At 43.5% G+C, this 15957-nt stretch overlaps 1 protein-coding gene across 1 annotated transcript in view; it reads left to right on the top strand.

Annotated features, from left to right (window-relative positions):
• The window catches only part of LOC115458232 (deleted in malignant brain tumors 1 protein-like), a 71192-nt gene that overhangs the window by 50324 nt on the left and 4911 nt on the right, over positions 1-15957 (top strand). The window contains exons 10-17 of the mRNA XM_030188092.1: positions 432-760; positions 8190-8493; positions 9295-9603; positions 9680-9739; positions 10448-10762; positions 11943-11978; positions 12706-12846; positions 14036-14134. Coding sequence (XP_030043952.1) covers positions 432-760; positions 8190-8493; positions 9295-9603; positions 9680-9739; positions 10448-10762; positions 11943-11978; positions 12706-12846; positions 14036-14134 — 1593 coding nt within the window. The remainder of the gene's footprint in view (positions 1-431; positions 761-8189; positions 8494-9294; positions 9604-9679; positions 9740-10447; positions 10763-11942; positions 11979-12705; positions 12847-14035; positions 14135-15957) is intronic.

Here is a 15957-nt window from a genome sequence, read left to right on the forward strand (position 1 = left end):
CAGAGTGGTGCAGGGGTTGTAGTTGGGGAGGAGGAGCAGTTATACAGGCACAGGTCATATCCAGTGCTATCTTTGCCCACTTAGATATTTTATTTATGTAGATTTTGCTCACACCTTTTTCAGTAGTTGCTCAAGGTGAATTACATTCAGGTACTCTGGATATTTCTCTGTCCCAGGAGGCCTCACAATCTAAGTTTGTACCTGAGGCAATGGAGGGTTAAGTGACTTGCCCAAGGTCACAAGGAGCAACAGTGGGATTTGACCCGGCCATCTCTGGATTGCAAGACCGGTGCTCTAACCACTAGGCCACTCCTCCACTCCAGAATGAAGACTATGGTACAATGTGTGATGCTCCTTACGGGGTGTCTCTCTGGTCTCTCTTCTCTAACTGTGCTGTTCCCTCTCTCTCTCTCTCTCTCTCTCTGCAGGAGGTGATAAGGAGCTGAGGCTGGTCCAAGGGCCAAGTCCCTGTGCTGGGAGAGTGGAGATTAAACACAGTGGTCAGTGGGGGACAGTGTGTGATGATTACTGGGATATGCCAGATGCTGAAGTGGTCTGTAGACAGTTGGGATGTGGATCTGCTCTTAAAGCTCCTACATTGGCCTTTTTTGGTAGAGGTTCAGGACCAATTTGGCTGAATAATGTTAAATGTGCTGGTTCTGAGTCAGTTCTATGGGACTGTGAACATAACAGATGGAGGAGAACTTACTGTGTCCATTCAGAAGATGCTGGAGTGATCTGTTCAGGTAAGAAGCCAAGAGTTCATGTTATTCCTCATAAACAGGAGATCAGATGGTATAAAATATTAACGGCTGAAGCTAATTTTCCCTTTGGTGGAGGCTGTACAGCTCTGACACTATAAAAAGATATTTTTATAAGCCAGGACTTTGAGATATATATTCACACCCCCAGGAGGAAAGAAAAGATCCAGTGACATCCATCACTTCAATAAGATGGTGCCAATCAAAGATGAATCTGAAACTAATAGCTTTGGAAATGTGATACTTCTGAACAACCAAACTGGCAGCTGCTGCTCAGAACCCCGTTTCCTCTTCTGCAAACCTTAGAGACAAACCTGATTGTGACTCACAAGAGAAGGCAGGGGAAAGCGTGCTTCTATGAATCATTGAGCTGCTGGTACCAGAGATCATTGATTACAGAGACAGGATGCTGGGCTTGATGGACCCTTGGTCTTTTCCCAGCATGGCGGTGCTTATGTTCTTATGTTTCTCAGTGGATTCACACAGAAGGGGACTCTCAAAACCAAGGATGTGTGTGAGAGTGCAATGCACACTTACAAAAGGGTTGGGAGGAAGGAGGTTTGCACCGGGGAAATAGATTAGAAATACTGAAAACACAACCAGCCCAAGTTGTGTTGATAAGTACATAAGTGTTGTCATACTGGGACAGACTGAAGGTCCATCAAGCCCAGCATCCTGTTTCCAACACTGGTCAATCCAGGTCACAAATACCTGGCAAGATCCCAAAAAAGTTCAATACATTTTATGTTGCTTATCCTAGAATCAAGCAGTGGATTTTCCCCCAAGTCTATATTAATAATGGCTTAAGGACTTTCCTTTTAGGAAGCTATCCAAACCTTTTTTAAACCCCGCTAAGCTAAGTTTTTACCACATTCTCTGGCAACGAATTCCAGAGTTTAGTTATACATTGAAGGAAGAAATATTCTCTCTGATTTGTTTTAAATTTACTACTTTGTAGCTTCATTGCATGCTCTCTAGTCCTAGTATTTTTGGAAAGAGTAAACAAGTGATTCAAATCTACCTGATCCACTCCTCTCAGTATTTTATAGACCTCTATCATGTCTCCCCTCAGATGTCTTCTCTCCAAGCTGAAGAGCACAAACCATTTCAGCCTTTCCTCATAGGAAAGTCGTCCCATCCCCTTTATCATTTTCGTCGCCCCTGTACCTTTTCTAATTCCACTCTGTTTTTTGAGATGCGGTGACCAGAATTGCACACAATTTTTGAGGTGTGGTCGAACCATGGAGCAATACAAAGACATTATAACGTCCTCATTTTTGTTTTCCATTCCTTTCCTAATAATACCTAACATTCTATTTACTTTCTTAGCTGCCGAAGTCTTGGTGTTTATTTTAATTACAGGTAAAAAGGGCACATCTCATGGTACAATGCACTTATCTTTATTCACATACAGGATGGGCAGTTTTCAAAATTCCCTTTTACTTGCATAGATCACTCTTTAGAGAGCAGAATGGCTTTAAAAATGTCCCTCTTTGTAAGTAAATAAAATCCTACCCCAAATACCAGCATTTTGGTTTAAATACTGTGGATCTTCACATGAGTCCTACTTCCTGACCTCCCACCTGCGATGCGAGTGCATTTGAACATGAGGGATCAGTGAGCTCTGACTGTCTCCCTTTCTCTTTTAGGGAACATGGAGTCTTACCTGGTTAGAGGACATTCTGCCTGTTCAGGAAGGATTGAGGTGAAGACTCGGAATTCCTCACTCACTGTCTGTGAATCCAACTTTGATTTGGTGGCAGCCAATGTACTCTGTAAGGAACTGAATTGTGGGGCAGCACTCTCAGCCCCAGGGGGGGCATACTTCGGAGAAGGCAGTGGGGACATCGGGAGTGAAAAGTTTAATTGCACTGGGAATGAATCCTACATCTCTTACTGTCTCAGGACAGCTGCAGCAGAGACTTGCCAACACTCCCAGGACGTCAGTGTCATCTGCTCAAGTGAGAACTAGAAAAAAAAATTAAGTCTTAACTCCTAGACCTGCTGTAAAATGTCTGTGTTTTGTTCTATATACAAGACTTGAAAAATTTATGAATGTAACAGCTGTACTCAGAGAGAGTTCCAGTTCCAAAATCATTATAATTTCTGTCAATTGCAGTTATAATAATTTTTTTATTACAAGACCAAGGTTTCTCTTTATGTGAACGTAATCACTGTTATAAGAAAATTCCACAGCTCCATCAGAAACAACTTGAACTAACCCAGGCCAGCAGCAGACAGGCAGGAGACAGGAACATCGCTAAGAATAATTACCCAAAGGGTTCGATATTCAAGTAATCTAACCTGGCCAGAGAGGCCCCTGCCTAGTTAAATCACCTGTGCAGGGCTGTCCGGGGATAAGATGCCTATTTGACAATGTAGGTGCCCTATTATTAATTCTCCCACTCCCTAACCTTTATCTGCTTATTGTTATAAATTCCAGGACCTTCAGCTAATCAGACCATCGATATAACATCTGGTGTCTTCCTTCACATGTGCAGGAATACTTATAGTAACTGATCAATAATGATTATATCCAGTGTACAGTGTATGTAAAGCACAGCTGGTCATATATGTAAGACATTCTCACCTTCTCCCTTGGGGCACAGGATACCAGTACAGGCTGGAGAATGGGAGCAGCAGATGTTCTGGGAGAGTTCAGTACCAGTATGAGGACACCTGGCAGACACTCTGCGGCTTCCACTGGGATCTACGAGATGCCGCTGTGCTGTGTCGGCAGCTGGACTGTGGGAATGTTGTAGAAGTGCCTGGAGGAGAGCCGTATGGCACCGGGGCTGGTCTGTTATGGAAGGAGAGCTTTCACTGCAATGGGACTGAATCTAGCCTGAGTGAATGTCCTTCCTCTGTCCTGGGCAGTGACTCTGTTACAAAGGATGTGGCCAATGTATATTGTTCAGGTAAGTAGAGAATTTATTTATTTGTAACATTTATACCCTGCACTTTCCCACTCATTAGCAGGTTCAATGCGGCTTCCCAAATGTACAAACACTCTATAAATGTTATTTGTATATTTTATAAAACCCATTCATACATCACAACTATATCCAAACTACACCCCCATGAACACCATGGTCTGTATAAGTAGGCGCCATCTTGCATATTTGGCTCTGGAGATTTATAAAAGATTTGGAGAATCCAAGGTGGCGACTGCTAGAGGCACTCTGCAAACATTCCCACTACTCTAATGACCTTTAAAAATATCGCCTTCCTTTAGTTAGTATAGGGAAGAAGAAGACTGGGGTATGAGTTTTCCCAGCTGAATCAACATTCCCTCTCTGGCCCATAGCGTAATGGTGAACAGCTGCCCTGTCCCTTGAACTTCAGACCAAGCGTCGTTGCAGTGTGGTAATTGTCATCTTCAAATACTGGACCAAACCTAGAAGCCTTTTGTCAGAGTTGTAATTAGTGGCTGTATTGTCTTATCCAATTGGCATCATCAACCAATCCCTGTAATTTTGACTGAATTCCTGTTATCATGGGGATTGCATGTCCAATACAGTAGTAATTTTCAGCTTACAGAATATCAATTGTGGCTGATAGTGGCTTCATGATGCTGACATCGTTCCCCAGGAACACCATCTCTATATCAGTCATCTGTTCTAGTCCTATTTCTTGTTGACATTCTCGTGTCTTTTCCACTCCAACTGAAACCAGTTGACCAATAACTAAGTAATCTGAAACCCACCTTGTGCAGGTTGGATTGAGGAATGTAAAACCAGCCACCTCTTCAACAAAATCTGCATGTTTGGTACTTTGATTCCTAAGAACCTGTGTTTTCCCCATGCCCCTGACAAACATTCACTTGTAGCAGACATCTTTTTGTATTTCACAGCTCTCAACAGCTGCTACAAGATTGAGTGTGTGATTGGCCCCAGAGATGGACCAATGTCATCAGTCCATGATTCATTTTGACTGCATCAAACAGAGATCTGACATTACTAGCATGTGTTGGCATCGTTGCACCTACCTCTAGGCTAACCCGCTTGAACTGTGTCAATGGCAAGCATTAAAGGGTCCTACACATGGCAGCCTTAAGTGCATAACTTACAATAGTCTATAAGTCACATGCGTAAGTTGGAGACACGCCCTTGGCTCTCCCATATTCTGCCCACATGCACACACCCCTTTGCAGTTAAGTACATAAGTATTGCCACACTGGGCAGACCAAAGGTCCATCAAACTCAGCATCCTATTTCCAACAGTGGCCAATCCAGGTCACAAGTACCTGGGAGAAACCCAAAGAGTAGCAACATTCCATGTAGAACCCCAAAGACTAGCAAGATTATAGAATCCTAAAGAGTAACAAGATTCCATGCAGAATTTCAAAGTGTAGCAAGATTCCATTCAGAATCCCAAGTACATAAGTACATAAGTGTTGCCATACTGGGACAGACTAAAGGTCCATCGAGCCCAGCATCCTGTTTCCAACAGTAGCCAATCCAGGTCACAAATACCTGGCAAGATCCCCCCAAAAGTAAAAAACATTTTATGCTGCTTATCCCAGAAATATTCAAACAAATGTGAATGCAGTTTTTTTATGTAAAGTGGAGTAAAGTCTCATATATATAACACGAAGGGAGTTGTTTTCTCACTCAATGCATGAATGTATAGTTCGTGTATATGATTTAATCATTAACTTGACCTCCACCAACCTTTACTGTTAACTTACTTATAACTTATATCAATCCAACTCTCACAATCTGATCGTAATCAACAAAATATATACAGCACTTAGCTTAGGCAGGTTGGTGCACTCAAATACCCCGACAGGTCCCCGTTTCGTGCTAACTTTATCAAGGGGGAGTCACCAATTCCGATAACTGCCTCAAGTGCGTGTGTTCCATTGCTTTAACTTGAGGCAGTTATCGGAATTGGTGACTCCCCCTTGATAAAGTTAGCATGAAACGGGGACCTGTCGGGGTTTTTGAGTGCACCAACCTGCCTAAGCTAAGTGCTGTATATATTTTGTTGATTACGATCAGATTGTGAGAGTTGGATTGATATAAGTTATAAGTCAGTTAACAGTAAAGGTTGGTGGAGGTCAAGTCAATGATTAAATCATATACACGAACTATACATTCATGCATTGAGTGAGAAAACAACTCCCTTCGTGTTATATATATGAGACTTTACTCCACTTTACATAAAAAAAACTGCATTCACATTTGTTTGAATATTTTGCGATTTTTTACACTCGACAGAGTACTGGCTTAGTTTTTGTTTTGACAATATCCCAGATATAAGCAGTGGATTTTCCCCAAGTCCGCCTTAATAATGGTCTATGGACATTTCCTTAAGGAAGCCGTCCAAACCTTTTTTAAAGCCCGCTAAGCTAACTGCTTTTACTACATTCTCTGGCAACGAGTTCCACAGAAAGGGCCTTACCTGCTGCATTATTGTGCACTTGTGTGCCTAAGTGTCAATTATCTCATCAAGGTATGCGTAATTACAGGTGCACAGTTAGGGAACTGCCCTTCTACTCACTTTGCATCTAGTGCATGAAGCCCCTTGTGAGTCATCAAACGGCAGATCCAGAAAAGCTGTGACGATAACTGTGATCTGCCTCCTATGACCTGGGTCCTGCATCCAACATCCTTAAAATACTCTCGATATTCAGTATGAGTCAACTTGATAGGTGCGGTTCCTACTACAGGCTGACCAGATCCTGCCCAGATAACCAACTAGTGATGAGCTAACTCCTTCTGGGCACCTATGACTTGGATATTCAAACCCAGTGTCCTGGTTTGGGCCAGCTCTGAACATTCAGGTAAAGAAAAGCCCACAGGAACCAGCATTGAAAGAAACGCTGCTGCCACGAACTCAGAGATACCCCCCTGCATGGGGAGAAAAAGAGGAGAAAATGTTACAGACCCTGAATGATGGGTCTATGAACTGTGTGTGAAAAAGAGGAGACAAGAAGTGCCTTAAAAAAGAGATTCGAGAATCCATGATGTGAGTGATGGTGTATCTATCATGGCCATTACAATGTAATGTCAATGTTGTGTTCTGAGTGTGTAAAATCCATTAATCCCTCATCCCATGAGATGTTCTGTCTTCTCCCAGGGCAGGAAGGATCTCTCAGACTGGTGGATGGACAGAGTCACTGTGACGGCAGGGTAGAGATTTACATTGGGAGCTCCTGGGGGAGAGTCCTGGATACCCAGTGGAATCTCAGTGACGCACTGGTCGTGTGCAGACAGTTAAACTGTGGACAACCCATAAAAGTCCTTGATGTGTGTGGAAAAGGTAAAGGTCCGGTGGGTCTGAAGAATCCTCGGTGTGAAGGAAATGAGACCCAGTTACTGAACTGTAGCTTTTCTGGGACAGAACTGACACCACCTGAGGATCTGGTGGACGTCGGCGTCCTGTGCTCAGGTGAGAATTGTGTTCCTTTATTATTTTAGTTAGATGACATCAGAGTGAAAGATGGGACATTGAAGAGTCAGTGTTTGGGGCTTATATTCTAGATTTGGGAAGACCTCAGTGTCTCTTATTGTTGGTATATAGGTAAGGAGCAATAGGAGGGAGAAGGGTGATGGTTATTATTGAGAGTGTAGAGAACACAGGGTGAGGAGTGATGGAAGGGGCAGGGTGATGATTAAGGGCTCTGGGCTCTGGAGCACGGCATGAATCTGTTTATCTAATCCTGGTCTGTTTTAATATTGATATATTGTAGGTATTTATTTATTATGATTTATTTACCGCCTTTTTGAAGGAATTCACTCAAGGCAGTGTACAGTAAAAATAGATCAAACATGAGCAATAGACAATTACAGCAGTAAAAATATTCTTATAACAATACAAAGTATAACATAGTTACTACTTACTATGTCAACACAATACGTAATAGAACATTACAATTGGTAGTGAAGGGTAAGGCAAAGTCGTAACATATAGATGATTAAGAAAGTAGGAAGAATTAGAAAGTAAGGTGATTGATTTGAAGAAAGTTGCACGTGAGGTCAGAGAGATGGATAAATATTATCTCAGCTAGGGTAGGAGTGGATAAACATGTCCCACTGCAGTATGTGCAGCACAAGTCAATCCTTGTGTGTGTAAGTGAGGCTAACAAGTTAGTTACTTCTTCCATTAAAGTCCTGGTTGAAGAGCCGAGCTTTCACCTGCTTCCTGAAGTAGAGATAGGTAGTAGGTATATAAAGATTTCTTCACTGCTTTTTTTGTTTGTTTCTTACAGAAAATGAAGGAAGCTATGAATAAGAATGTTAAATATGAAAATCAGTGCTTCCCAAGCTTCTTGTTGCTATGACCCCATGATTATCATCAAATAAAATAGTGTGACCCCCGCTAGGGGTTCAAAATAATGATGCATATATAGAGGGCTCACCTAAGTCATGACCCCAAAAGCAGGAAGCTGAGATCTTTTTTGCCTCTGCAGGAAATACACAGCTCAGGCTGGTGGACGGCGGAGGTCGCTGTGCTGGGAGAGTGGAGGTTTATTACAATGGAACCTGGGGCACCGTCTGCGATGACTCCTGGGACCTGGAAGATGCCCACGTGGTGTGTAAGCAGCTGGAGTGTGGACACGCAGTCATGGCGAATCACTCTGCTTTCTACGGGAGAGGAAAAGGACCCATCTGGCTGGGGAAGCTGCAGTGTGATGGAAATGAATCTGCTTTGTGGGACTGTGCTCCAAGGTCATGGGATCGTCATGATTGCACACACAAGGAGGATGCAAGTGTCCTATGCTCAGGTCAGCTCTGCAAAGTTTATAAGATATTCAGGTGATCAGATATGTCCTGTCGTCTGTGGAAGTAGGGGCATAGCCAGTCCTCGCCGTGGGAGGGGGCCAGAGCCCGAGGTAGGGGGGCACATTTTAGTCTGCCACCTTGCCACTCCCCCCTGCCGCCCTGCCTTTCCCACCCACTGCTGCAGCAAATAACTTGGCTGGCGGGGTCTGCAACCCCAGCCAACTGAAGCGTTATCCCATGCCACCGCATTGCCTGTCCTCCTCTGTCCTCCTTTCACATCCTGCACGCTCCTTTTAGTCAAATTGAGCAGGGCAGGCAATGCAGTAGCGCCAGAGACCGGCGCTGGACAATGCTTCAACTGACAGGGGTTGCAGACCCCCCACCAGCAAAACCAGGGGCCACAGGAAATTTGAGGGGGCTCAGGCCCCCATGGCCCCACGTAGCTATGCTACTGCCTTGAAGTGCATTGAAGGTGGCATTTGTGGGCATTCATTTCCTTTTTATTTACATAGTCAATGACATCCTTTTCTTTCAGGCTCTGGGGTTCTGGTTTGGTATTCATATATTAGTTTGTGATTGTATTAGGAACATTGCCACTATTTTGATTTCTGGTCACCTGAGCGATATCATAAAGTCAATATTTAACAGACAGCCATATCCACCATATCGCATGTCATGTTTCGGTAATACTGAGAGCTAGGTATAAGATATTGAACTAACTCAGAGTGGACATTGTGTTTCCTGTCACTGTGTTTACATTATTGATAACTAATATAACATGGTCTTGCTCTGATATCCCTTAGAGTTCAAGGACCTGCGACTGCAGAGTGATGACTACGATTGCGCTGGGCGGGTGGAAGTTTATTACAACGGCACCTGGGGAAGTCTTTGTAATAATAAGAGAACCGCTACTGATGTTATATGCAAACAGCTGAATTGTGGGGGCCCTGGTGTTATGGAATCTGGTAATAAATATGGTTCCGGGACTGGTCCCCTCTGGGTGGACCAAATTGAATGCCGACCTCATGACAGAGAGCTGTGGCAGTGCCCGTCCACGCCCTGGCATACAGCAGCATGTGAAAGGAGGGAAGAGATGCACATTAGCTGTCCAGGTACGAGACAAAGCTTTCTACCCACCAAAAAGCTGAGGAAAATACAGCAGCCCTGACTATCGATTTATCTCAACAGGACAAAAAGCAAAAACTGTGCAAACCAAAGCAGAACTGACAATGTGTCCAAACTCTACAGGCAAGAAAATCAGTCTCATCACTTCTTCCTCCCTCTCTTTTCGTTCTCTGCTTCTCCTCTCCTTCCCTCTGTCTCTCACTCCGTCATCTCCATTTCTCCTCTTTTAACGCTTCCTGCTCTCCTTTTCTGCATATTCTCTCTCCCTCTCTCTCCCTTTCTTTTATAACAGGGCACCATGGGTAGGCGTCAAACTAGGTAAGATTTTATGAAGAAAATTGGGCACCTACCATTCTTTATAAATACGAGAGGAAGTTGCAAGCAATGGCCTTTAAAACATTCATAGAGCTGGTGTAAATGTCCATATCTATACAGGTAAATTATAGTATTTATAAAATATCTATATACTTCCACGCACTGCCCAGGCTCAACCCAAACTCAACACATGTGCATGGCCAATTTGCAACCTCTGAGCCAAAGTGTGTCATTGTATACAGTTGTTTTTATAAGAGCTCATTCACACATGTGGCTTCACAGACACTCAGGAATGACTTTCTAAAATGACCTCTTTTTGTCTCTTTCTGTCTACATCTCTTCTGTTTCATCCCCTCCATCTCTGTCTGCTTCTCCACTTGTCATATTTCCTTCTCCACACTCTGTCCATAGCTGGGTCCACTTTTACCACATCTTTCTGTCCCCTGTCCCTCTGTCTCACTCCCCCCCCTCTCTTATTCACCCTCATGACCCATCCGTTTCTCCCTTATCCTTTAGAAGGAAACAGAGTGCGACTCGTGGGTGGAAATGGCACCTGCTCGGGGAGAGTGGAGGTGTGCCACGGTGGCTCCTGGGGGACTGTCTGTGATGACTTCTGGGACATGAAGGATGCAGAGGTCGTGTGCAGACAGCTGGGATGTGGACCTGCTGCATCTGCCCTGGGAGATGCCAAGTTTGGGAAGGGAGAAGGTCCAATCTGGCTGGTTGAGGTGCAGTGCAGAGGAGGAGAGAAGTCTCTGGAGGACTGTCCGACCAATTCATGGGGAGAGAATGATTGTCTTCATAAAGAAGATGCTGGAGTGATATGCTTGGGTGAGCATTGCCTGATCCGCCCTGTGTCACATGTTACATTAGAAGGAATCATGGAATGAGGCAGCAAGATCTATAACAGAATGATGCTGATGAGGACAGAAATGAGACAGAACATTTTCAATATAGTTGGCCGGTACTGGCAGGGGCATAGCCAGACCTCAAGGTGGGAGGAAGCCAGAGCCCAAGTTGGGGAGGCACATTTTGGTCTGCCACCGCGCTTCCCTGCTGCTCCCCACCCACTGCCGCCCCTGTACGTCTTGGCTGGCGGGGGTCCCCACTCCCCAGCAGCTGAAGAATTTGTGCAGTGCTGGTGTCTGGCACCACCACTGCATTGCCTGCCCTGATCTCTCTTCCCCTCATGTCCAGCATGCTCCGTTTCACTAAAGGAGTGTGCCAGATGTGAGGAGAAGAGAAAGCAGGGCAGGCAGGCAATGCAGTGGTGCTGGAGACAGGCGCTGGACAAGGCTTCAGCTGGAAGGGGTTGGGGACCACCACCAGCCAAACCAGGGGCCCAGTGCAAAATTAGGGGGCCCAGGCCCCCGTGGCTCCACATAGCTATGCCTCTGGGTACTGGAGCCATGCTGGCCATGAAGGAGCACAGTGTCATTGCACTGTGACACTAGTCTTAGGCATGCACTACTGTGATAACACACATGAACATGCATTAATCCAGGGATCACACTGTATGAAGGATGAGCTCAGGACTGGTTCTTACCTGAATGTACCAGCTACTTAGTTTGCATCAAGTAGAAAAGCTCTGCTGTCCCTGAATTTCAGTTTATTTTGATGACATGAGGAGAGGGCTCCAGATTCTATGCCACGTCAATTTCCACGTACAAAAATGTGCTACCCTAAAATGTGTGCACAACTTAATTGATTAACAAGCCAATTAGCACCAATAAATGTCTGCAAGCAATCAATTATTGGGGCAAATTGGAACATTTTAGATTTGCACATGTATCTTGCTAAATACTATTCTGTAAAGATCCATGTGCAAACCTTATAGTGCTAGATTCAGTATATCTCACCTAAAAAACAGAGCTGGAAATATTTTGCCTGTGGGGTGGGATTTATCCTAGAGATTATCATACATGGAATAATTATATTTGTCTCAGCTGTAAATATTCATCAGGCCCAAAGTGAATTTATTTTCTCCTTTTTCTCTTGTCTCCCTCTGCAGACGCTTCATATATCACAGCTGCTCCTTCCACTAGAGGTACAAAACTGAATTTTCTGCTGACACTGAACTCGACCTGCAGAGTCCATGGTTTTATGGCTCTACTTTAAACAAGGCAAAACACAAAGCGGAAGTGGTCAAACAGATGCTAGTATGAAATCTTTCATAATGGGCTAACCCAACATGGCCGTGTTTCAGCACAATGCTTGCATCAAGAGTCATTATCTGCGTAAAATGGTTAATATATGCAATGTTCCCAGTGCTCAGAAGTCATGCATTGCATCACAAATACATCCGAACGCTGAAGGAAATGTGATGCAGCATTGTGCCGAAACATGGCTGTGTCACATCAGCCCATACTAACAACTGTGTTTTACATCTCTACACTGCAAGCAAGGATACAGTGTCTGTGATTTACTGTATCATTTCTCAGAGCAGTCTGTGAGCCGTAGCAGTGTCTGTGAATTTATACAATATTGCTACAACATAGCTTTCTTTAAGACTGTTACAGTTGAAAGATTGATACAGACAAAAGAGGAAAATAAAAACATGAAATTGACTGCTCTTGAGTTAAACTACCTGAGGAAGTCTATCCAGTGTTCAGCTTTAAAGTGGAAAAAGAGTACTATTACTGAGTCCTTAGGAATTTTGTGGCATAGCTATGAACAGAAAACATTTCTAGAAAAGCTAGTTGCAAAGTTGGCGTTTATTCCCATAGAAGAATTTTTAGTAAACATGTCTGTGTCCTCCTCCCCCACCCAATCAGGCAGACAACGTCCATCCCCAGAGGGAAGAAGCAGTACACTGACCATCCTTGTGGTTCTCTGTGCGATCCTGGGGTCTGTTCTCCTGCTGGTTCTCATAGGTTCAGGCATCCAGATTCGCCAACAGAGGCTGTATAGAAAAGGTCAGTGCCTGTCGCCAATTAAAAAGTAAATGGTTTCTTTGGTTTGTGCCTTAACTAAGAATTCTGGGCTTCAGTTCATACTCTCACATCAGCTGTGATTCTTTCATCATTAAAGGTGTAATCGGTGTTTTCTATAGCTGGGTTTCCCAAATAGGATCTGGAGCCAGGTCAAATCCTCAGGACAGTCACAATGATATAAATGGGATGCACTGCTTCTGAAGACAATGGAGACCTTACAGCCAATATTGCAAGGCATCTGACCACCCGATGGCCTGATTTCTTATTAATAATAACCAAAGACTTCACTGGTTAAGTCAGCACTTTGAATATACCTGGTGAAATTTAACCAGATATCTTTATCCAGTTAACTTAAGAACAGATATTTTTCTGACTAAAGTAACCTGTTCCTCAGAACGTGCCTGACTCCTCCCAAAGATAACTGTGTAACTTTTGTCCAGACAACTCATTGTCCATACTCAAGACATGCTCCCTTGAGAATGATGCATGCTGCAGATACACGGATGGAAGTATTGAAATCTGTGCATACTGAACATATCCAAATAAAGTTGCAGCCACAAACCAGCCTGAAATCCCTGGTAATATGGGTTTCCACGTGCATCTCATAGTTTTGCCACTGAGAAGAATCTTTCTTTAATCCTGAATTTTGCAAGTAAAACATTTATCTAATGGCCAACTTATAAACAGATATTTATCATTTCTGATTCTTAAAGGTGCAGTTAAAATATGGATTTTAAAACCTGTGTGAAAGATCCTAGGCATCCTTTTTCCCAGGGGTTGTAAGCTCTTTGAGCAGGGGCTGTCCTTCTATGTTAAATTGTACAGCGCTGCGTAACCCTAGTAGCGCTTTAGAAATGTCAAATAGTAGTAGTAGTAGTAGGGTTGGAGGGTCCCTGGGAGCACTAAGTGTCCAGCAATAAATTTTCTGGGTTCAGAGCTCAGTGACCAGGAGTACAAAGTCTGAGGTCCAGGTTCTCTGAGAGTGTTCAGGGACCAGCAGGATTTGGGGAGTTTCTGTGCTACTTTAATGGATTCGATGTTGAGGGGGGGGGGGGGGATGATAGGTGAACATACCTATATACAGTGCAGGTCATGTGTGCCAAGCCCAGGATTGTTACTAAAATAACACCTTTACAAAAAATTCCCTTCTCTTTTTTTTGTCTCTTCCTAGAAAACTGGAGAAATTTCTCAGGTGAAGTTCATGAACCAGTTTATGAGGAAGTTGATCAAAAATGGATAAAGGAGAACATTAATTTCATCACTCGCTCAGGTCTGTACACTTCAAGATGACTATCTGACTCCAGATCACACAGAACACATGAGGAAAGTGGCTGGGACTTGATATACTGCCATCCTGTGGTTATAATCAAATCAGTTTACATATTATATACAGGTACTTATTTGTACCTGGGGCAATGGAGGGTTAAGTGACTTGCCCAGAGTCACAAGGAGCTGCAATGGGAATCGAACTCAGTTCCCCAGGATCAAAGTCCACTGCACTAACCACTAGGCTACTCCTCCACTCATTCCACCAATAAGAGCCAACCTCATCAATGATGTCACAATGGCTTGATTGCCCGATACTTGGCTCACTTCTGATATTGTGATGTCATAAGGGAAAGGGGGAAAGGGAAATGGAAATGGGACTTGATATACCGCCTTTCTGAGGTTTTCGCAACTACATTCAAAGTGGTTTACATATTATATACAGGTACTTATTTTGTACCTGGGCAACGGAGGGTTAAGTGACTTGCCCAGAGTCACAAGGAGCTGCAGTGAGAACTGATTGTGGTTCCCCTGGTTCATAGGCCACTGTACTAACCATTAGGCTATTCCTCCACATGAACCAGAGCCGATCTTTTCCCAATCTTGATTAATATTTTAAGTATTATGAAATTCCATTAATAATTTCATTCCAAGACTAGACACTCAGGATTGACTCATATATTTTTCATGACTTGAAGCCTTGAGTGAAGTGGGGATTCTTTATTTTCATTGTCGGTGCAAGGATATTAGGCATCCTGGATGCACTTGTATCACTTCCCCATTACAACTTATCTACCAGCAGCTTTACAGAACGAAAGGCACTTTAATATCACAAAGATTCTGAGTACAGCAAAAAGATAGTGAGCAGACATTTTAAATTCCTTCTCTATGGATGCTGTTCTAGCACTTTCCCTATTAGCATGACCTCAGTGCCTGGCAGGAGAAAAGTCAATTAATAGTGAGTTTGTTCTCTTTGCTATACAGAACCAGTCTCAAGATTATGGGATCAGAAGGATCTCATTGTCAGATTGAGCACTCAATGCACAGGAAACAGTGCACATTGCTTGCTGACTCAGCTCCCCTGGCTGGCAGAAAGGGTCTAAGATAAAGCTGTACTGTTTCCCTGCATGACAAGAGCTATATTAAACATTCAGCACCACGGATAGCTCAAACACACTGACTGTATATCTCCACCAGTCCCTCATCTATCCATGATGGATCTATACAAATAATATATAATCAAAGTACATAAGTATTGCCATACTGGGACAGACCAAAGGTCCATCAAGAGCAGCATCCTTTTTCCCACAGTGGCCAATCCAGGTCACAAATACCTGGCAAGATCCCCCAAAAAGTACAAAAAGATTTTATGCTGCTTATCCCAGAAATAGTGGATATTCCCCAAGTCCAATTTAATAATGGTCTATGGACTTTTCCTTTAGGAAGCCTGCCAAACCTTTTTTAAACTCTACTAAGCTAACTGCCTTTACCACATTCTCTGGCAACGAATTTCAGAGTTGAATTACAGGTTTTCTCACCATGATGGATTTGTAAGAATCAGTCATAGGCTGTTATTTAAAGGAATTTATAGGGGCAACAGGTGGCATTAACTCCATAAATGCTTTTTAAAAAAATAATTTCCTCCTGCTCGCTCTATAGCTTTAGTCATTTGTCAAGTTGTAAATCCTGTACATCCTATATAATAAAACGCACCTCCAACATTCTGAGGCTGACTGCATGGCTGAGGCATTCCTGCTCTCTGTATCCATCTCCTGAATTGACATCACATACTTCCGGGTTCCTCACAAGCAGAAGTGACCAACCACA

This window comes from Microcaecilia unicolor, chromosome 14 (assembly GCF_901765095.1).
Source record: "Microcaecilia unicolor chromosome 14, aMicUni1.1, whole genome shotgun sequence".
In the NCBI taxonomy this organism is placed as follows: domain Eukaryota; kingdom Metazoa; phylum Chordata; class Amphibia; order Gymnophiona; family Siphonopidae; genus Microcaecilia; species Microcaecilia unicolor.